The following is a 22996-nucleotide window of genomic DNA, read 5'->3' as shown; positions in this document are numbered from 1 at the left end:
AGTCATACAAGATTCATTTTTGTATGTTAAAATACAATTTTTGTTATGTTCTAAATCCAGTTAGAGTTTTCCAAGAGCTTAAGTAGTTTTGGTCATTTGTCATCTTGAAAAATAAATTAAATATTTGAATACCCAACAACTTATTTTCTATCATTAAAAAGGGTCTGAAAGAATCTCCACAGCTTCCAAAATAGCCTAATTTGCACCAATAAGAACCTCTAAATTTTTTTGTTTATAGAAGCTCTGTATTAAAATATAATAAGTAAAATTATATTATGTACTATTGTAGTAAATATTATCTATTTGCATTTTAGTTTCATATTTATAAATAGTGTTCTTTATTTTAAAATGTAAAAATATCACAATCTTTGTCAAACTGTAATACTGTACAGGTTTCTCCCATCAGACTATGAGACAAAATAAATTATTGATGAACACTAATCTAAAGTAGGTTATTTTTAAGGAAATTAGGTAAGCTTTAAGCCATCCTCCAAAAATCTTTATTTCATCCGAAATCCCACAAACTTCCAAATATAAGTGGGAAAATAACTTTTGTTCATAAAAAGTGTTTCAGACTTTTAGAAGGGTCTACATTCGATTCTGAGGGACGTAGAATTTACATATACAAAGGCCTTGGTGTAGAATGAGCTGCCAGAGGCTTAAAAAGGGTAATTAAAGAAAGAAAAAAATATGGCAATTGCATTTTCAACTTGGTATTGCATTACAAATTATTATTTTTTTATCAAGAAAAAATAATTCAAAACTCTGATCTTTTTTAAAAAAGAATGCCCTCTGATCAGTTTTCTCAGAAATACTCCTCAAGACAATAAAGGACATATATGGCAAGCCTACAACTAACATTATCCTCAATGGTGAAAAGTTGAAAGCTTCTCTCTAAAATCAGGAAGACAAGGATCCTCACTCTCACCTCTTCTGTGTAAGATAATACTAAAAGGCCTAGCCAGAGCAGTCAGTCAAGAAAAAGAAAAAAAAAAAGTCATCTAAAAATGAAAGAAGAAAGTGTAACTGTTTTTGTTTGCTGACCAAATAATCTTATATACAGAAAACCCTAAAGCCTCTATTAAAGCAATACACAAAAAAACTGTTAGAACATTAAATGAATTCAGTAAAGTTGAAGTTTGAAGGTGACAAAAATCAACATATTAAAAACAGCAGCTCTGCTATATACTAATGACAGACTATCTAAAAAAGATATTATGAAAGCAATCTCATTTACAATAGCAAAAAATTAAAAAATAGTACCCTTCAAGATGGCGGGGTAGGAGCAGCTCGGGGTTGCAGCAGCTCGGGGTTGTGGCTCTCAGTGAAGCCTCAGAGGGTGAGTTCAAGCCGCATTTTCAGACAGATCTTTGTTGCCCACAGAACGGGGGGATTCCCAGGTTGAGGAGAGACACAAGTGCCCAGCGGCTGTTTTGGCCGGCACTGCTGTTGCAGCCAGCGCAGCGCAGCTGCACTCCACACAAGGCGCACTGGTCTGGATGCCCTGTTAAACCAGCAATCTGAGATTTGGGAGGGCAGATTAGCATATCCATCTGATTGAACGGGACTTGGACAGTGACCCAGACCAGGAGATTCCCAGGAGACAACATTTGAGACGGTGCAGTGTGTCGCTGCACGGGAAATCGCAGGGATCCCGGTCCACAATCAGCGGGGGACTGAAATACCTGGGAGAGAGTCAACCTTTCAACATAGGAAAGGGAAAAAGAGGGGCTCTGAGATGGCGAGCCAGGTGACCAGGCTCGGCAGGTCCCACCCCCACAGGGACAAGCAGGGCAGCAATTCTATATGCCAGGGGTTGAGAGTTTCACTGCAAACGCAACTGAGCCCAGGACAGCACAGCGTGGTGGGGGAGGGGCGTCCCCCATTGCCAAGGCAATCTGCCCCTACGGAAGTATACTCCCATTGCTGTCGCAGCCTGCCGTTGCCGAGGCATCCCACCATAACAGAAAGACTCCGCCAATACAGAGGCAACAGAGTGGAGCATAGGACAGCAGGGTGAAGCCCTCAGCAACAGGGCGAAGCCCAAGGCAACAGAGGAAAGGCCGCCACAGTAGGGCGCAGCCAACGCCAACAGGGTGGAGCCTCGGCAGGCAAATAGTGACTAGACTGCCACCTAGCTGGGCAGGAAAGTGCAACGGATACTCATAAAGAAAGCCCTAACGCACCGAGACAGAGCATCTTAGGAAAAAAAAAGGGTTTTATGAGTTCTGCTGCAGCAGACTTCAAAGTATCTGCTGAACAGTCCTCAATGAAACACGGAGCGCACAGCTCAGCACTCAAGCTCCTATAAAGTACAGACCGTCTCCTCAAGCAGCTCCCTGACCCCTGAATATCCAAAGAATCACCTCAAAAAGGACTGATCAGACTGACATTTAGTGGGCATCATTCTGGGACAAAGATAGCAGAAGAAGAAACTGGTAGCATCCCTCACTGTTCCGCAGCTGCTATAGGTGTACCCCAGACAAGCAGGGCCTGGAGTGGACCTCAGCAGTTGTACAGCAGAGGGGCTGGACTGGTAGAAGGAAAACCAAGTAACAGAAATACTTCACCATCAACAATCTAGGCGTCCACTCAGAAAACCAACTGAAAAGTCAGCAACTACTCAGACCACAGGAGGATAAACCCACAAAGATGGGAAGAAACCAGCGCAATAAAAAGGAAAACACCTGAAACCAAAACAACTCGTCTCCAACAAAGGACCAAAACTCCTCACCAGCAAGGGAACAAAGCTGGACGGAGAATGGGGGTGATGAAATGACAGAATCAGAATTCAGAAGGTGGATAATGAGAAACTTCCGTAAGCTAAAAGAACATGTTCTAAATCAATGCAAAGAAACTAAGAACCTTGAGAAAAGATTTGAAAAAAGATTCAAGGAAATGATAACAAGAATGGACAACTTAGAGAGGAATATGAATGAATTAAAGGAGCTGGAAAACACAACACGAGAACTTCACGAAGCATGCCCAAGCTTCAACAGCCGAATTGACCAAGCAGAAGAAAGAATATCAGAAGTCGAAAATCAACTCAATGAAATAAAATGAGAAACCAAGATTAGAGAGAAAAGCGCAAAAAGGAATGAATAAAGTCTAAAGAAATGTGGGATTATGTGAAGTGACCTAACCTACGTTTGATAGGTGTACCAGAATGTGATGAAGAGAATGAATTCAAGCTGGAAAATACTCTTCAGGATATTATCCAGGAAAATTTCCCCAACCTAGCAATCCAGGCCAATACTCAGGTCCAGGAAATACAGAGAACACCACAAAGATATTCCACAAGAAGAGCAACCCCAAGGCACATAATCATCAGATTCAACAGGGTTAAAATGAAGGAGAAAATACTAAGGGCAGCCAGAGAGAAAGGGCGGGTCATCCACGAAGGGAAGCCCATCAGACTCACAGCAGATCTCTTGGCAGAAACTCTACAAGACAGGAGAGAGTGGGGCCAATATTCAACATCCTTAAAGAAAAGAACTTTCAACCCAGATTTTCATATCAAGCCAAACAGCTTCAAAAGTGAAGGAAAAATAAAATCCTTTGCAAACAAGCAAGTTCTCAGAGATTTTGTCACCACCAGGCCTGCTTTACAAGAGCTCCTGAAAGAGGCACTACACATAGAAAGGAACAACCGGTACCAGCCATTTCAAAAACATACCAAATGCTAAAGAGCATCAAAAAAAAAAAGAATAATCTGTACCAATTAATGGGCAAAACAGCCAGCTAGCATCAAAATGGCAGTATCAAATTCACACATAACAATATTAACCCTAAATGAAAATGGGCTAAATGCACCAATCAAAAGACACAGACTGGCAAATTGGATAAAAAGCCAAAACCCATCAGTGTGCTATATCCAGGAAAACCATCTCACAGGCAAGGATACACAAAGGCTCAAAATAAAGAAATGGAGTAAGATTTACCAAGCAAATGGACAGCAAAAAAAAAGCAGGAGTTGCAATTCTCGTCTCTGATAAAATAGACTTTAAAGCAACAAAGATCAAAAGAGACAAAGAAGGCCATTACATAATGGTAAAAGGATCCATACAAGAAGAGCTAACGATCCTAAGCATATATGGACCCAATACAGGAGCACCCAGATATATAAGGCAAGTTCTTAATGATCTACAAAGAGACTTAGACTCCCACACAATAATAGTGGGAGACTTTAACACTCCACTGTCAATATTAGACAGATCAACCAGACAGAAAATTAACAAGGAAATCCAGGACTTGAACTCAGACCTGGAACAAGCAAACCTGATAGACATTTACAGAACTCTCCACCCCAAATCCACAGAATATACATACTTCTCAGCACCACATCACACCTACTCTAAAATTGACCACATAATTGGAAGTAAAGCACTCCTCAGCAAATGCAAAGCAACTGACATAATAACAGACAGTCTCTCAGACCATAGTGCAATCAAGTTAGAACTAAGAATTCAGAAACTAACTCAGAACTGCACAGTTTCATGGAAACTGAACAACTTGCTCTTGAACATTGAATGGATAAATAATTAAATGAAGGCAGAAATAAAGAAGTTCTTCGAAGCCAACGAGAATGAAGACACAACATACCAGAATCTCTGGGACTCATTTAAAGCAGTCTCCAGAGGAAAATATAAGCAATAAGTGCCCACATGAGAAGAGTGGAGAGATCCAAAATTGACACCCTGTCATCAAAATTGAAAGAGCTAGAGGAGCAAGATCAAAAAACCTCAAAACATAGCAGAAGACAAGAAATAACTAAGATCAGAGCAGAACTGAAGGAGACAGAGACAGGAAAAACCCTTCAAAAAATCAATAAATCCAAAAGCTGGTTTTTTGAAAAGATCAACAAAATAGACCATGGCCGGGCGCGGTGGCTCAAGCCTGTAATCCCAGCACTTTGGGAGGCCGAGGCGGGTGGATCAAAGGTCAAGAGATTGAGACCATCCAGGTCAACATGGTGAAACCCCGTCTCTACTAAAAATACAAAAAATTAGCTGGGCATGGTGGCGCGTGCCTGTAATCAGCTACTCGGGAGGCTGAGGCAGGAGAATTGCCTGAGCCCAGGAGGCAGAGGTTGCGGTGAGCCAAGATTGCGCCATTGCACTTCAGCCTGGGTTAACAAGAGCGAAACTCCGTCTCAAAAAAAAAAAAAAAAAAATAGACAGACCACTAGCCAGACTGATAAAAAAGAAAAGAGAGAACAACCAAATAGATGCAATAAAAAATGATAAAGGGGAAATTATCACAGATTCCACAGAAATTCAAACCATCATCAGAGAATATTACAAACAATTCTATGCACATAAACTAGTAAACCTGGAAGAAATAGATAAATTCCTGGACACCTGTGTCCTCCCAAGCCTAAACCAGGAGGAAGCCGAAACTATGAACAGACCAATAACAAAGTCTGAAGTCAAGGCAGCAATTAAGAGCCTACCACACAAAAAAAGCCCAGGTCCACATGGATTCACAGCCAAATTCTACCAGAAACACAAGGAGGAGCTGGTACCATTCCTTCTAAAACTATTCCAAATAATCCAAAAAGAGGGAATCCTTCCCAAATCATTGTATGAGACCAACATCATCCTGATACCAAAACCTGGCAGAGACTCAACAAGAAAATAAAACTTCAGGCCAATATCCATGATGAACATAGATGCAAAAATCTTCAATAAAATACTCACAAGCCAATTGCAACAGCACATCAAAACACGTACCCATCATGATCAAGTAGGATTCATCCCAGGGATGCAAGGCTGGTTCAACATACGCAAGTCTATAAACATAATTCACCACATAAACAGAACCAAAAACAAAAACCACATGATTATCTCAATTGATGCAGAGAAGGCATTTGACAAAATTCAACAGCCCTTTACGCTAAAAACCCTCAATAAACTTGGTATTGATGGAACGTATCTCAAAGTAATAAGAGCTATTTACGACAAACCAACAGCCAAGATCATACTGAATGGGCAAACACTGGAAGCATTCCCTTTGAAATCTGGCACTAGACTAGGATGCCCTCTTTCACCACTCCTATTCAATATAGTACTGGAAGTTCTAGCCAGAGCAATCAGGCAAGAAAAAGAAATAAAGGGTATTCAAATAGGAAAGGAGGAAGCCAAATTGTCTCTATTTGCAGACGACATGATAGTATACCTAGAAGACCCCATCGCCTCAGCCCAAAAAGTCCTGAAACTGATAAGCAACTTCAGCAAAGTCTCAGGATACAAAATCAATGTGCAAAAATCACAAGCATTCCTATACACCAATAACAGACTGAAAGAGAGCCAAATCAAGAACAAACTGCCATTCACAATTGCTACAAAAACAATAAAATACCTAGGAATACAACTCACAAGGAACGTAGAGATCTCTTCAAGGAACACTACAAACCACTGCTCAACGAAATAAGATAGGACACAAACAGATGGAGAAACATTCCATGTTCATGGTTAGGAAGAATCAATATCGTGAAAATGGCTATACTGCCCAAAGTAATTTACAGAATCAACACTATCCCCATCAAGCTACCATTGACTTTCTTCACAGAACTGGAAAAAACCACCATGAACTTCATATGGAACCAAAAGAGAGCCTGCATAGCCAAGTCAATTCTAAGCAAAAAGAACACAGTGGGGGGCATCACACTTAAACATAAGACCTGGCACCATAAAAACCCTAGAAGGAAATCTAGGCAAAACCAACCAGGACATAGGAGTAGGCAAGGACTTCATGACCAAAACACCAAAAGCATTGGCAACAAAAGCCAAAATAGACAAATGGGACCTAATCAAACTCCACAGCTTCTGCACGGCAAAAGAAACAGTCACTAGAGTGAATCAGCAACCAACAGAATGGGAAAACATTTTTGCAGTTTACCCATCTGACAAAGGGCTGATATCCAGAATTTACAAAGAACTCAAACAGATTTATAGGAAAAAAACAAACAAGCCCATTCAAAATTGGGCAAAGGATATGAACAGACACTTTACGAAAGAAGACATATATGAGGCCAACAATCATATGAAAAAATGCTCATCATCACTGGTCATCAGAGAGATGCAAATCAAAACCACATTCAGATACCATCTCACGCCAGTTAGAATGGCGATCATTAAAAAATCTGGAGACAACAGATGCTGAAGAGGATGTGGAGGAATAGGAACACTTTTACACTGTTGGTGGGAACGTAATTTAGTTCAACCATTGTGGAAGACAGTGTGGCGATTCCTCAAGGCCTTAGAAATAGAAATTCCATTTGATCCAGCAGTCCCATTACTGGGTATATATCCAAAAAACTATAAGTAATTCTACTATAAGGACACATGCACATGAATGTTCATTGCAGCACTGTTTACAATAGCAAAGACCTGGAACCAACCAAAATGCCCATCCACGATAGACTGGATTGGGAAAATGTGGCACATATACACCATGGAATATTATGCAGCAATCAAAAAGGATGAGTTTGTGTCCTTTGTAGGGACATGGATGAATTTGGAGAACATCATTCTCAGCAAACTGACACAAGAACAGAAAATGAAAAACTGCATATTCTCGCTCATAGGCGAGTGATGAAAAAAGAGAACACATGGACACAGGGAAGGGAGTACTACACACTGGGGTCTACTGGGGGGAATAGGGGAGGGACAGTGGCGGGGAAAGGGGGGAAGGATAGCCTGGGGAGAAATTCCAAGCGTGGGTGAAAGGGAAGATGGCAGCAAAACACTCTGCCATGTGTGTACCTATGCAACTATCTTGCATGATCTGCACATGTACCCCAAAACCTAAAATGCAATAAAAAATTTTTTAAAAATTAAAAAATAAAATACTTAAGAAAAAACTGAACCAAGGAAGTGAAAAATCTGTACACTGAAAAATATAAAATAATGAAAAAATTAAAGCCTAAACAAATAAATGGGAAGATATTCCATGTTCATGGATAAGAAAAATAAGTGATTTACAGGTTCAAAGCAATTCATATCAAAATTTTAATATTATTCTTCACAGAAGCAGAAAGAAAATTAAAATTTGTATCAAACCACAAAAGTCTCTTAACCAAAGCAATTATGAGAAAAAAGAAAAAAGCTGGAAACATCACAATACTAGATTTTAAAGTGTATTACAAGCTATAGTAATTAAAACAGCATGGCAATAGCATACAGAGACATTTGCCAAAGGCACAGAATAGAAAGACCGGATGTGAATTTAAGCATTTATGGTCAATTGATTTTTGACAGTTATCAAGAATACACAATAGGGATAAAATAATCTCTTCAATAAGTGGTATTGAAAGAAGTGAAAATCCACATGCAGAAGAATTAAATTAGCCTCTTCTCTCACACTATTCAGAAAAGTTAACTCAAAATGAATTAAAGACTACTTGAATTATAAAATGAAACATTAACAAAGTAAAGAGACAACCCACATATTTGGAAAAAATATGTGCAAACCATACATTTGGTAAAGGGCTAATATCTAAAATATAGAAGGAACTGAGACAACTCAGTAACAAGAAAACAAATATACCAATAAAAAAATGGGTAAAGGACCTGAACAGACATTTCTCAGAAAAAGAATACTAATGGTCAACAGATAGATGAAAATGTGCCAAACATCACTAATCATAAGAAAAATGCAAATTAAAACCAAGATACCAACTCACACCTGTTAGAATGTCTATTATCTAAAATATGAAAGATAAGAGATGTTGATGAGGATGTTGAGAAAAAGGGATCCTTTCACATTATTGATGTAAATACAGTATGGAGATTCCTCAAAAATTGAAAATAAAACTACCGTATGATCTAACAATTCCACTTCTACATATATATCCCAAAAAAGTGAAATCAATGTGTTGAACATATAACTGAATTTCCATGTTGATTGCAGCATTATTCATAATAGTCAAGATATGTAATCAACCTAAGTGCTCATTGATTGATAAGTGGATAAAGAAAGTATGATATCTATACACAATGGAATACTATCCAGTCTTTAAAAAGAAGAAACTTCTGTCATTTATAAAAACATGAATGGGCATGGAAGCATTATGCTAAATGAAATAAGCGTAGAATAGAAAGATAAATACTGTATAATCTCACTTGTACATGGAATATAAAAAAGCCAAACTTGTAGAACTAGAGCATAGAATGGTATAAGACTTGGGATGGAGAGTGGGGAAGAAGGGAAAAAGAAGAGATGTCAACAAAGAGTTCAAAGTTTCAGTTAGACCGGAAGAATGAGATCTAGTAATCTATTGTACAGCATTGTGACTATGGTAAAGAAAAAAAGTATATTTCAAAATTGCTAATAGAGTAAATTTTAATTGCTCTTACCACCGAAAAATGATAAGGATGTGAAGTGATGGATATTTTAATAAGCTTGATTTACTCATTCCACAAGTTACACATATATCCTAACATCACATTTTACCCCATAAATATATACAATTATTATTTGTCAACTTTAAAAGTTTTTCCTCCACTGAACTCATGTCAAAACTATGATTCTTCATTTTCTCATCCTAAATTAACGTATGTACAGGAGAAAACTAATATTTATAAGTCAAGATTTATTTTTGTCTGGGTGCAGTGACTCACACCTTTAATCCCAGCACTTTGGGAGGCCTAGGTGGGCAGATCACTTGGGCTCAGGAGTTGGAGACCAGCCTAGGCAACATGGCAAGACCTTGTTTCTACTAAAAAAAAAACAAAACAAAAATAGCTGGCATGTTGGTGTACACCTGTGGTCCCAGCTACTTGGGAGGGTGAGCTGGGAGGATCACTTGAGCCAGGGGATGGAGGTTGCAGTAAGCCAAGATCACTACACTGCATTCCAGCCTGGGTGATAGAGTGAAAACAAAAAAATTTTTTTAAAGATGCAGTTCTGTTATACGTTAAAATAAGGCATAAATACAATATCAGTATATTTTCTTATACATTACAATATAAGATTGTAATGTATAACAAAATATAAAAGTATAAAAAATACATAAAATATAAATTTTTATAATATATATTTTTAAAATATAAACATCTAAAAAATATAATATAAAAGTATCAAAATATTGTAACATATTACAAAATATAAAATCAGTATATTTTGTTATACATTATAATAAGGCATAAATACAATATCAGTATATTTTCTCCAATAATATATTGTACTTCACTGCTTTTGTTTAACCATTTGGAATATAAAGGCTATTTGCAATGCAGGAATAAACTTCTTGTCAATAAAAAAATTGCATTTAACAAAATAAACTATGCAGTGCATGCATGCACATCTAGCAAAACAGAAAAAGAGAGAAACAATGTATTGATGAAATGAATTAATACTAAACATGTAAATTGCCATTGCCTTTGGAACCGAGATTATAAATTTGTTTCATAGTCAACCGAGGTGTGATTAACATTTAGGTACAAAGGTTATTTAACATTTAAGCACAAAGATTTCTCCATGAGCTACTTTGGATTTATAGGATCACTCTTACCAGCATTTCTTTTGAAGCTGTGTTTTATGGAAGATGAGATGTTCAAGCACGTTATTCAACTGAGGACTGTTTTTCTGAACACAAGACCAAGCAGCAACACAGTGCCAGAGCAGGTGGTTAATTTCATATCCTCCCTGATTAAATTGCAAATGTTTCAGGAATTAAAATATAAAAATATATGTGAGAAAGAGTTCTTTGACTTGAACAAACATGAAAATAAATTTTAAATATACAAATGAAAATGCATATTCTCTTACTCTTTATATTTCACCAAGTGGAGCAATTTACATAAATATATTTCTGAAGTATATACCGTTAACCTGAACCTAATGTATATATTTTCACATGGCTCTCTTGTGTTCAATGATATCAGCCCTACAATATGGCAAAAATTCTGCATCCCATAAGGGATAGCTATTTGACACAATTGTGGTTCATAGATTCCATGTGACTTAGTTCTCCCTGACACTTGAGAAAGAAGGAATTGGGAAAGTTTGAACAAAACTCTAACAGCAAAGTATGTTTTAAAATGTGAATTTCTACTTTAAGGACCAAAATATACGCCTAGCAAGACATCATCAATGTCTTATAGCCTAAAAATTCAGATAACAAATAAGCTGTTGTTTAGTTTTTTTCTTAGAGTGCTTCCCAACACTTTTATATGTTTAATTGGTCTACTAAAGTAATTGGTAGAAAATGATGACATAGCATTCTCTGAATTTTTGCCAGCAGTGAAGTTTCAAATACACATTCTGTAATAAGTACTTGAATTGTTAATTTAGTTGATACTTTGTGATTTTATGTTAAAATGAAACAGAATCTAAAGGGCTTCATCATTCATATTTATTAAATTTTTATGTTGAGTAGTCTTCAGATAGAAGACTAGAAGTTCATACATAAATTTTAAGCTAAGATACTTTAAGTTTCTAATATAATGTTTAGTTACGTCTTAGAGATGTATGTTTATCTACTTTATCCCAGGAACGCTGTTAGATTCTGGAGATAAAGGCTTGAGGAAGACAATGTCTGCACAAGGCTACTGACTCTGGGGAACAATAATTCAGAAGAGCAAATGAAAACAATTCGGTGTTTAGAGTGTTAGAATACACCATAGAAAAGCTCTATTCTAAAACTATGTAAAGCATCAGTCTGAGACATACTGACTTCAATAAATCCACATATAACTCAATTTTCTGCTTTGTGGTAGAGAGTCTATCTCAAAACTCAAACCCATATAAATAATTCTTTTCTCAAATTGCTCTAGTTGTCTCAGCCTGGATGCCTAACAGTCCTCAGATTGGAAACTTATTTTAAATAAATAGGTAAATAAATATGTTTTAAAACCTTGGAATGACTTGACTGGTTAATTTACAATAAATATTATTTTAATCATAGATATTTCAGGACTATATGAACAATTCAATTAAGTCAACCATTATGGCATTAACATATTTATGTACCATCATCAGAGAAAATTTCAAAAGCATTTCGTAAGAAAAAAATCAGGATTTAGACAATGAACAAGATTTAAGTTTTATCTTTAATTTTACATTATGTCAATTTTATACATTGTGGAGAAATTAAAAAGCATCCACTCACATCTGGGACTGATTTGAAATACTATTACAAGCGGGTCTGATACTCGCAGCCAGGTTATTTTGATCTCCTGTTGCACATAAACTCACAAAACAGCAATTTCAAACAATATTACTCTGAGACCATAATAAATAAACAAAGCCACTTGACAATTTTTTTCTAAGCACAAATATAAACAAAGTCACTTGGCCACTCACAAAATACCTAATCACAGAATTGCCCCACTTTTTGACAGAATCAAACCTTTAGAGAGAATTCTTGCTTCCTTAGACTCTTCCCAAGATCATCCAAATAAAGTCCAAATCCTATAGCAGATTGCTTCTAACACAATCTTATGAAGACATCCCATAGTTCCTTGTGGTATATATTTCTCTCTCTCTCTCTCTCTCCCCCCTCTCTGTCTCTCTCTGTCTCTCTCTCTCTCTCTCTCTCTCTCTCTCTCTCTCTCTCTCTCTCTCTCTCTCTCTCTCTCTCTCTCTCCTCTCTCTCTCTCCCCACCCCTCCCCCCCAAATAATAAACCCTTTCAGATAGGTAGGGCTTATTATTTAGTCTCAGGAACTTTATGAATTTCAAGCATTCTTTTTTTTTTTTTTTTTATGAGATTCTGTTCCCAGGTTGGAGTGCAGTGGCATGATCTCGGCTCACTGCAGCCTCCACCTCTCGGGTTCAAGCAATTCTTCTGTCTCAGCCTCCCAAGTAGCTGAGATTACAGGTGCCCGCCACCATACCCAGATAACTTTTGTATTTTTAGTAGAGACTGAGTTTCACCATTTTGTTCAGGCTGGTCTCAAACACCTGACCTCAGGTGATCCACCTGCCTTGGCCTCCCAAAGTGCTGGGGTTATAGGCATGAACTACCATACATGGCATACTTTTTAGCAAGAAACATTTTCCAAAGAAAAAATAAATTTATTAAATTTGGATGAATTAATATAATGATGATTATGTGATTTAATACAATCATCACGTATATCATTAGTGCAGAAGACCAAGAATGAGCAATGTTGCTTTCTCTTGGAGTTCTGTGCCTTTACATTAAGTCAGTCCTGCTCAAGGTGTGGTTGGCAGATAACTGCCATTTGCAAACTGTTAATGAGAGCCCAAAAATGAAAAATATATATTTAGAAGCTTTCATAACAATTTGACAAAATAATTACATACATTCAGTCCATTATAAACGAAAGCTTGTGTTTTTATGTCTTTTCTATTTTAGTTTCCAGTAATTCGTTATTGTTACTATATTTTACAAAATTATCTGTGATGGTTTGGAAATTTAAACATAAGTTAGGAGAGATCTTTCACCACAGTTTGAAAAGCACTGAGCACTGCCTTAAATGACTCCCAGAGAACTTTTCTCCCCTCCCTCTTTTTCTTCTTTCTCTCCCTCCCTCCCTCTCTTTGTTTTCTCCCTCCTTACCCCCCTCCCTTCCTTTCTTCTTTGGCTTTTATAACCACTTTCCACAGTTCTTTCATCTCCCTCTTGCTGTTCAGCTTTGGGCTGTCAGTTGTAGCTGGAATGATGCCTACTTTAAGAAGCCCACCTACAAAAGTGTTGTTAATCTACTGCTGGCTGAAAATTCAGATAACACCACCAGCTCAAATTTTATGCAAATTTAAGTACATAAATTCTGAGTGTCTGACTAGGCTCTCTTTTATAACAGAAATGAGCTTTGAAGCATGGGCTCTATTTTGGCTGCTCAAGGACAGCTTTCTGGGTTTCATGTAGTTTTAGTTTTCAGTCATTCTGGGGATGGTTGACATTGCCATGAAAGGATCTCTCAGTACACAGTGTTACCTGGATAATATGACGTGAATCATAGAATAATGCTCCTAATTTTAAGGAATTTATGTCTCAGTCTAATAATTCCTAATTACAGGATACCACAAAATGTCCCAAATTTAGGTAATGCCTCTAACACTTAAAGTGTTAGAGGATGAGATTGCTAATCATACTAGAATGTAAACTCTGTTTGCTAGTTTTCAGAGAACTGTTTGTACTTTAGAACAGATGAAACCATTTAAGAAAAGGCCTACTGCATTGAAGCTGGGTTTAAGTCTACCTGCTCCAAAGAACCGTTATTACTACTATGTGGCAACTGTGCTTAGAAAATTCAGCTTTGCTTGTGAGCAAAGGACAGAATGGAAAACTCAGTTCAGCATTCTGGCTTTGCTAAAAGAGCTAATTTTTTTTTTTTTTTTTTTTTTTTTGAGACAGAGTTTCGCTGTTGTTACCCAGACTGGAGTGCAATGGCACGATCTCGGCTCACTGCAGTCTCCGTCTCCTGGGTTCAAGCAATTCTGCCTCAGCCTCCCGAGTAGCACCACCATGCCCAGCTAATTTTTGTATTTTTAGTAGAGACGGGGTTTCACCTTGTTGACCAGGATGGTCTCGATCTCTTGACCTCGTGATCCACCTGCCTCGGCCTCCCAAAGTGCTGAGATTATAGGCGTGAGCCACCATGCCCGCCCCAAAAGAGCTAATTAAGTGTACCATTTGTCAAAGTCAATGGAAACCCTGTGTCTGGATCACTTAAAAAGGCATTAAAAAGAGAAGTGGGGTCCAACAGCAGAGGAAAGGAAATTTCCTATTCTTAACTGGAACCTATGCTCATATGGTATGTATCCTAATGTATCATAATATCCTATAAAACTTTCAGTGTAATTTTGGTAGCACTTTGACAACAAATTAAGTAATTATGCTTCTATTTCAATGCATATAAGAATATTAAAAATCAAATACTTTACAGCCGCCAAAGCATGGTGCTATGAAACTTTTAGCATTATCAAATGATAAGTGCTATAAGAATAAATTCACAAATCCTCTGCTATAATATACTAAAATAATCATGAGGAAAGGAGGAGAGATTGATGCAACTGTCTTTTATACTGCCATTTCTATCATTTTCACATCTTTTTCCCTCTTTCCTTTCCCAGGTGACAGATATGGGTATTGAATGAGTAAATACTCAACTGAACTGGAAAGGCTAGCTGTACTGGAGAAATTGGGCTGAAACTGGGGAACTTTAAGACGTGCTGTCAAGTGCTGACTGAGTGCTGATTAGCCAAATCAGCAATTTAAGCAGCACTGTGGCTATGCCATCCTATATTTATAGTCTTTATATTGTGAGATAAGAGGAGGAGAAAAAGAAGGGCAATAAACCTGATGGGCAAAACTCTGTTATAATCCCCTTACAGGATCACATGGATAGAGCTGAAATAGAATTTAGAAGAGATTGAATCTAAGCTTTGTTCTACAAAGTGGAGAAAGGCACAGAGAGATTTAGTGACTTGTCCCACTCTAAGCTGATATGTTCCTTTAATGTATTGACATTTTTGCCCCTTCAAATTCAGGCTGAGCTGTACAGCAGTAAGCTTCCATTTGCTTGCTATGTGTGTGCACCAAGAGTGACAAAATGGATTCATTCTTAAAAAGCATCAGAATCAACACTGACAATTGCCTACCTCATAACCAGAGCATTCACGTTGCTACGATTTCATGGACTCTTATTTGCTTAAAGGAAAAACATTCCAATCACTACATTATGTCAACATACCTAGCATCCCTAGATGAAAATATTATAGTTCACTGTCAAGGGTGAAGTGAGGTCCTAAATACATTCTTCAATAATTTTTATTCATGTTTGCATGGCATCTAACAATTTTATAAACACACGCTTTTTTTGCAATCTTTATAACAACCCTGTAGAAGGGTTATGGTAGATTCATGATGGTGATGATGAATAGGACAATAATGATGACTTCTTAAAGATATGTAAGTGGAAGTTTGGCAAGATTGATGGACCTTTCCTAGATCACAGAACCACTTCATAAGCAGGTCTGTTCTCTTCATGACCAGTGCTCTTTCTGTTGCTCGGTATCTTACACCATATATTTACTTTTAAAACATTTTTTAAACTTAAAAACAGATCCCTTTCTCACATGAGGCATTTGTGCTCATTAGTAATTATAACCAGAAGGCTCAATTTACTTGGTAAATGTCACTTGTTATATAAATGGTGAACTGGTAATATGCCAGAAAGAAAACTCTTAGGCCTGGAAAGACTACAGATACATGTGTTTGAATGTTTTTTTCTTATATATTTAATTTATAGCTGATTTTAGAAAGGGCTCACAGGAAGCATGGGAAAATTATAAGGTTACAGATAATATTTAAAAAGGGAATCTTCTTTTAATTTCCTTAGGTGTTTCAACTTGCATTATGTTAAATGTATTTTTCCTTTTTTAGAAATTGTTAGAAAAACAAATTTTCCATTTATAAACTACCAAATAATAAATATGTTTAACAAAAAAATAAAAGAAGGTTTTGAAATGCTTACTGTTCTTTTTTAAAAAATATGTGAGGAAAGAAAGGCATTATTGTCCCCAGAAATTAAAAGTTGTCTTTTGAAGTGTATTAATCTATAAGGTATATGCACAATCATATGGCTCACTGTACTTGGGTTTACATAATTAGTTTATTATATACGAACAAATTATATAATTAGAACAATTTTTTAAAGGTTACTAATATCTAAGTTAGAAATTAAGAGATTTATCATAATCTAAAGATTATTATTTCATAATTTAAACTATTTTTTAAAATTTTTAGTTGATTTTAATAGCATATTAAATCTTCTTTCTTTCTTTCTCTTTTGAGGCAGAGTTTTGCTTTTGTTGCCCAGGCTGGAGTGCAATGGTGCCATCTCAACACACTGCAACCTCTGCCTCCCAGTTCAAGTGATTCTCCTGCCTCAGTCTCCCAAGTAGCTAGGATTACAGACATGTGCCACCACGTCCTGCTGATTTTGTATTTTTAGTAGAGATGGGGTTTCTCCATGTTGGTCAGGCTGGTCTCGAACTCTTGACCTCAGGGGATCTGCCTGCCTAGGCCTCCCAAAGTGCTGGGACTATAGGCGTGAGCCATCGCACCCAGCCACTAAATGTTATTTCATATGAATTATGAAAACATCAAAGTAATATACTTGCTTTGTAAAAAATTTGCCCTTTACACACTTTCCCTTTAATAAAAATATAATACCTTAAAATGTTAATTTACAAGTCAGTCTCAATTATGTTGCAATTTTTAATTAAGTAGGTGAGATGGAGCTAATGAAGAAGAAGGTATTATGGCATTACTCTATTTAAAGTACTAGTGGTACACAGTGATACCTCACTACTCACCCTATTAACTACTGTCCAGGAAACGTGCATATGGTTGCATGAAATTCATGTCTTTGCTGTTCACCCCTCTCCCACAGCTAAACTCATCATTCCTCAATGCCTATTGTATTGATAAGCACCATTATTTAATCATAGTAATCATATCTGATGTATCATGCAACAGGATATACCCACCATACCGGATTACCCACCATATCAGAATCTGTGTTCTCATATCTTTTTTCATTTTCCACAGGGCTAAAAATTGATTCAGAGCGGAGTTCTCTTTTACCTATAATTTCCGAGGCTTTCAGGATGAATTGCACATTTGAAAAGATGTTTGGATACTTGTAATATGATTCTCCAGAGAAAGTAAGTGCTATTGTAAGAAAAATTATTTAGGAGAAATATTTCATTAATATTTTGCATTGTGTTTCGTTTGTCTTTTAGCTATTAAACTATAATTAAATTCAGTATTTAGATGCAGAAACTGCTGTTCAGTTTTCTATTTAAGATTTATAATGTTATGTATGCCCCCTGGTGGTGTAATAGAAAACTAGATGGTAAATAATTTATATACAAGAGTTTATATAATTCAGAACAGCAATTTCATAATCATTGAATGCCCAGTTAAATATAGTTACTGTTCGACAATGCTTGGAAGCTTCCAGATGAAAATAAATCAAGTTATAATAGATGCTGTATTCATAATGGATACTTTGACATTGTAAATCTACAAACAAATCAATGTCATTGATTCTAGACCAACATTCTCCAGTTCTATTCCTTCTCGAGATGTTATTATTTAGTTTTGAAAATAAATATTTTAAATATAGGCCACAACAATGTAATTTAACATAACACCATGTTATATTTAATGGAACCATCTCAGTGCTGGTCTTTCTATAAACTTTTAGACAAATTTTGGGGTTTAGTCCATCCACACAATAAAAAAATTAATAATGATCATTCTACTGGACAGCTATGTGGAGAGACCGAGTTGCTGATAGCTTCAGTAGAAAACAGCCTATTGTTAAAGGAAAAGCTGTACCTAAGCCTCTACGATAGTTGGTAAGAGGGCACAACTGGGGATTTTATTCTTGCATATGAAAGAAAGATTGGGGCGTATATCCTCAATAACAAGCTAATATTAGAACTTGAGGTTTTTACTCAAATAATCTTTCAAAGTTTATTTGTTGTGATCATCTGAATATTTCATAAGTCACTATGCCAAACACCATGAGGAGTTAAGAAGTTGTATAATTTAACGAAGATATAAATACAAGTGAACTGTTAGACAAGAATTCCTGTTGTGTCTGTCTACAGCCACATCTGATCAGGACGTACGCTAATGGTACTAACTGATAAGTCCCCAAAACGTTTCTCCCTTGGTCACAGTTCCATCCACCATGACTTTTTCAACAAATATTATTCCCTTTCTTTATCTTGAATCCCTATTTTCCTTATCCTACAATATACTAATATTTTGACTTTGATTTTTCTGTTTTAACTATTGACATGTTTACATATCAGCATAAATATTTACTGCTAAGCTTTTTTTTAAATAGGTCACAATCTTTGCCTCATGCTTAAAGTTTCCTTTACTGTTGTTTACCTCCAATCTCAATTCTGCTTCCACCTCTCCACTGGGTATGCTCCCAAGATCAGCAGTTATTTTCTGATTGCAGAAACTTAGCATCATTTGGCAGACCTTCTACTATTTAATATTTCTATGGCAATGTTGATCTTGAGTTTCTCTCCTTAAACATAATCACTCCCTCTTATCTCCCTTATTTCTCTTTTACTGGGCTCTGTTACACCAATAATCCACTAAATGTGCATGTTCCCCAAGATTTCATTCCTGGAATTAGTTTCTCCCTGCCTGTCACCCTCAGCCATATTAACATGAATGACTGTCAATTCTATATTCCAAGCAGGCTTCACTTATTTCCCTAGTTCCAAACCTATGTTTTCAACTGCTTGCTGGGTATACATATCTAAGTGACCTTCAAATTCAATACCACCAATATTTCTCCAAATTTTTCCTAATTCAGAGCATCATTGTCTCATCTTATTACTCGATATGCAAAACTTCAGCTCCCACTTGAATTCCTCACTCTTCTTTACATATAGTTTAGATTCAGTTGATCACCAAGTCCAGAACCTTACTAAAACATGAATTTAACCTTCCTGAAATCTAGGGAGTTAGACACTATTACGAATAAGGAAACTGAGTCACAAAAAAGCTCATACACTTAAGTGGCAAAGTAAAAAGTAGAATACAGAATGAGGGTTACCAGCGTCTAAAGCAGGGAGTAGGTTGCGGGAATGGTTGGGGATGTGGTAGGTATTAGGCGCAAAGCTTCAGTTAGACGGAAGAAATAAGGTATAGTGGTCTGTTTCACGATATGATGACTGCAGTTTATAATAATATTGCATTTTTCAACATTGCTGGAAAAAAGTAGTGTTAGATTTTAAATGTTCTCAACACAAAGAAATAAAAATGTATGGGGTTGGAGGGACAGGAAGCTGAACAAATGCAATCTGGCCCTGAAGCTGTGCTCCTCAACACCGCACCTCTTTCATGAAAAATAAAATGCAGCTTATGTTCTTCATAGTGACAGTCTAAGCCTCTCAAAATATAACATAAAACATTTATAAGTGCAAAAAATAAAAGATATTCTACCGTATAAATATGGTTGAAGCCTAAGTAAATGTTGTTTAAAATTTTCTAGGTGACCATGCAGGAAAAATATAAAAAGTCGTAAGAAGACCAAATAGCCAATCTGTTAAAAGAGAAAAGAAAAATGCATGTTTGTGTTGCATCAATAAATGTTTAAAATCCGTAAGAAAAATCAACCATTTTATTATTACATTTTCTTTTGAAAAAACAATTTTAAACTCACTTGATATTGTTTTTGAAATAACATTAAAACATTTATATCCAGATTGAAATACTAGTTCAGCCAAAAAAACTTTTATAAATCATCTCTACATTACATATAATGACCAACACTAAATGCTATTTTGTTCTATGTTCTTTAGAACAGTGTTTTTCAAATTGCAGGTCATGCCCCTTAAACAAGTCATGAAATCAATTGAGAGGAGGTTTTTAAATAAAAGAGAAGAAAAAACATAGTTTATTGTACAATTCCTTGTTTCAGTATATGAGTGTATATTAGCTGATTGCAAGGCAAAAGATATTTTATTCTATGTGTCTCAGTCAAAACAATTTGAGAACCATTGCATTAATCAGTGTTGAGGACTATCCTGCTTCTTCATAGTATGCTGTGCTAAGCTCCATATTCCCTCATGAAAAAAGACCTCTCACAGAGTCGTTATTAAATAAGCAATGCAAAATCTTACTTCTGTAAGATTAGTAAAAATATAGTTTGTTTCACACAGATTACATAAAATGGAATGTCTGCAAAAATATATAATCTGCAACATTTTACAGAAAAATAGAAAAAAACACATTAACTACAGAAATAAATAGAATATAAGTTGCTAAATTATGGAGAAGACCCAAATAACAGCAATGGCTGTCACTAACCTGTGTGTGTGTGTGTGTGTGTGTGTGTGTGTGTGTGTGTATCTCCAAATTCTCTTCACAGAAATGCAGAGTATCATTAGATATACATGTAAAAAGAAAATAAAATTAAAAAGATAAATGTAATGAAATCTCAGTGCTTCATCCAAGACTATAAAGCAAATAAGTAGCATTACTGGAATTTGAACCCAGGAATGTATATATTGCTCCAAAAGCCATGAGCTTTCTACTATGGCAGTTATTTTTTTTATTACAAACCTCTATTATTACAAATAAATTTTAAGAATGCATTATTAGTATTTATAAATGTATTTATAAAATATAAACATATACTATTTGTAGACTTATAAAGTATGTAAAAATAACATGTTTATAAGGCATGCCCAAGACATCTCTTTATATACACAACTTTATTACAGTACTGTGTTTCTCTAAGAGACTGAAGTTAAATGTGAAAAAAATTCAAAACAATATTTAAATACTCTACAGAATTAAAGGAAACTACTCATAGATATAGATAATAAATGAATAGCTAATCAGAAGGTGGATAATTTAGTATTTTACAAGGATGAAATATAAATACTGAAAGGAATATAATATTCAAAAATGTAACAGGAAACAAAATAGACAATACATGAAAAACATGTCAGTATGAATAACATCTATATTTATTCTCCAATCTGGTCAAAGATTTCACCTGGCCCAGAGACTAACTTTAGTTATAGCTATACTCAAAAAATGGTTTTAAAAGCGTTCATCTTAATATTCTTGAAGGCCAAATTTTTATTGACAAGTTTACCTTTCCATGTTGTATACTGGACTTTCTATGTTTTGATCTTCATGTATTATTTGTGTACATATTCTCTTTGTTGTTTGACAACTCAAGCTTTGCCTCCTACATTGAATTTCTGCTTGTTAGTTTCTCTTTCTCAGCTCTCCCATATTTCCTTCATTTGACATTTACCTCCTTCTTCTCTGTTTCTATTTCCATCTCTTCTCTTTTTTCTGACCCTTTTAGCTAACTGTGAAATTGAAGGCTGGATATTTATTATGTGTTGTATTTTAATAGTTATATGTTTTATGTTCTTGCATAGAATCTTGAAGAGCACTGCTTATATTTCTATCTAATACATATAAAACTGCTGTTGCTCATATGTTATTCTGCATACTTCTGTAGGCAGAATTCAGTAATTAAGAATATTGTACACAGAGCTAGATAGAAAGGAAAGAATGTAAATGAAATATAAAAGAAAATAATATTTGGGGATCATATATCTCTAGATCTATTCAACCCTGAGCTAATTCTCCAAGGAGAAACAAAACAGTGCACCTAGAGTGGCTGATGCCTCTATGATAATACCCTTTAATAAAGCATTCTGTCAAAAGAAAAGAGCAAAAGGGAGGTTTCCAATAGTCTTTCAGATACATAACAAAAACCCTACAAAGGCAAGGAGGACAACTGAAATGGTTTCTTGCTTGAGTTCAAAGTACTTATAAAGGGCATGCTTATTTCCACAAGACAGTTTATATTAGCCAGAACAATAAAGAGCAAGCTTTAAAATTAGTAAATCTTTGGATTCCAGTTGAAGATGACTCACTAGAGAACACTGCATACTCACTCTCTCAAGAAAGAAGAATCAAAATTATGAATCAATAATCACACCTCAGATAGAATAACTAGGAGGGAACACTGGAGTCCAACAGAGAAGTTATAGGAAACACCTGAGGCACAGATGTGATGTGGTTTGGCTCTGTGTTCCTACCCAAATCTCAACTCAAACTATCATCTCAGGTGTTGGGGAGGGGCCCAGTGGGAGGTGACTGGATTATGGGGGTAGACTTCCCCTCTACACTTCTTGAGATAGTAAGTGAGTTCTCATGAGATCTTGTTTGAAAGTTTGTGGCACTTCCCCTTTTACTCTCCTGCTTTGACATGTGAAGATGTGCTTGCTTCTCCTTCACTTTCTGCCATGATTATAAGCTCCCTGAGACCTCCCAGTCATGCTTCCTGTTAAGCCTGTGGAACTGTGAGAATATTAAACCTCTTTTCTTCATAAATAACGCAGTCTCAGGTACTCCTTTATAGCAGTGTGAGAATGAACTAATACAAAAGGGAAGCAAAATCGTCTTGGAACACATAGGGACTTGCTATTGGGGGAAATTGTGAAAATTT

At 36.0% G+C, this 22996-nt stretch overlaps 1 protein-coding gene across 16 annotated transcripts in view; it reads right to left on the bottom strand.

The window, feature by feature from the left end:
- The window catches only part of TMEM232 (transmembrane protein 232), a 332087-nt gene that overhangs the window by 209221 nt on the left and 99870 nt on the right, over positions 1 to 22996 (bottom strand). For all 16 annotated transcript variants that reach the window (XR_013532558.1, XM_078365853.1, XM_054252071.2 and 13 more), the window contains 3 exons: positions 19960 to 20059; positions 17486 to 17652; positions 10517 to 10650 (listed from right to left, as the gene is read on the bottom strand). Coding sequence is in view for 15 of the 16 variants with exons in the window: in XM_078365853.1 (XP_078221979.1) it covers positions 10517 to 10650; positions 17486 to 17652; positions 19960 to 20059 (401 nt within the window). In the remaining variant the exon portion in view is untranslated. The remainder of the gene's footprint in view (positions 1 to 10516; positions 10651 to 17485; positions 17653 to 19959; positions 20060 to 22996) is intronic.

This window comes from Callithrix jacchus, chromosome 2 (assembly GCF_049354715.1).
Source record: "Callithrix jacchus isolate 240 chromosome 2, calJac240_pri, whole genome shotgun sequence".
Lineage (NCBI taxonomy): Eukaryota > Metazoa > Chordata > Mammalia > Primates > Cebidae > Callithrix > Callithrix jacchus.
This window is presented reverse-complemented; position numbering and strand designations above follow the sequence as displayed.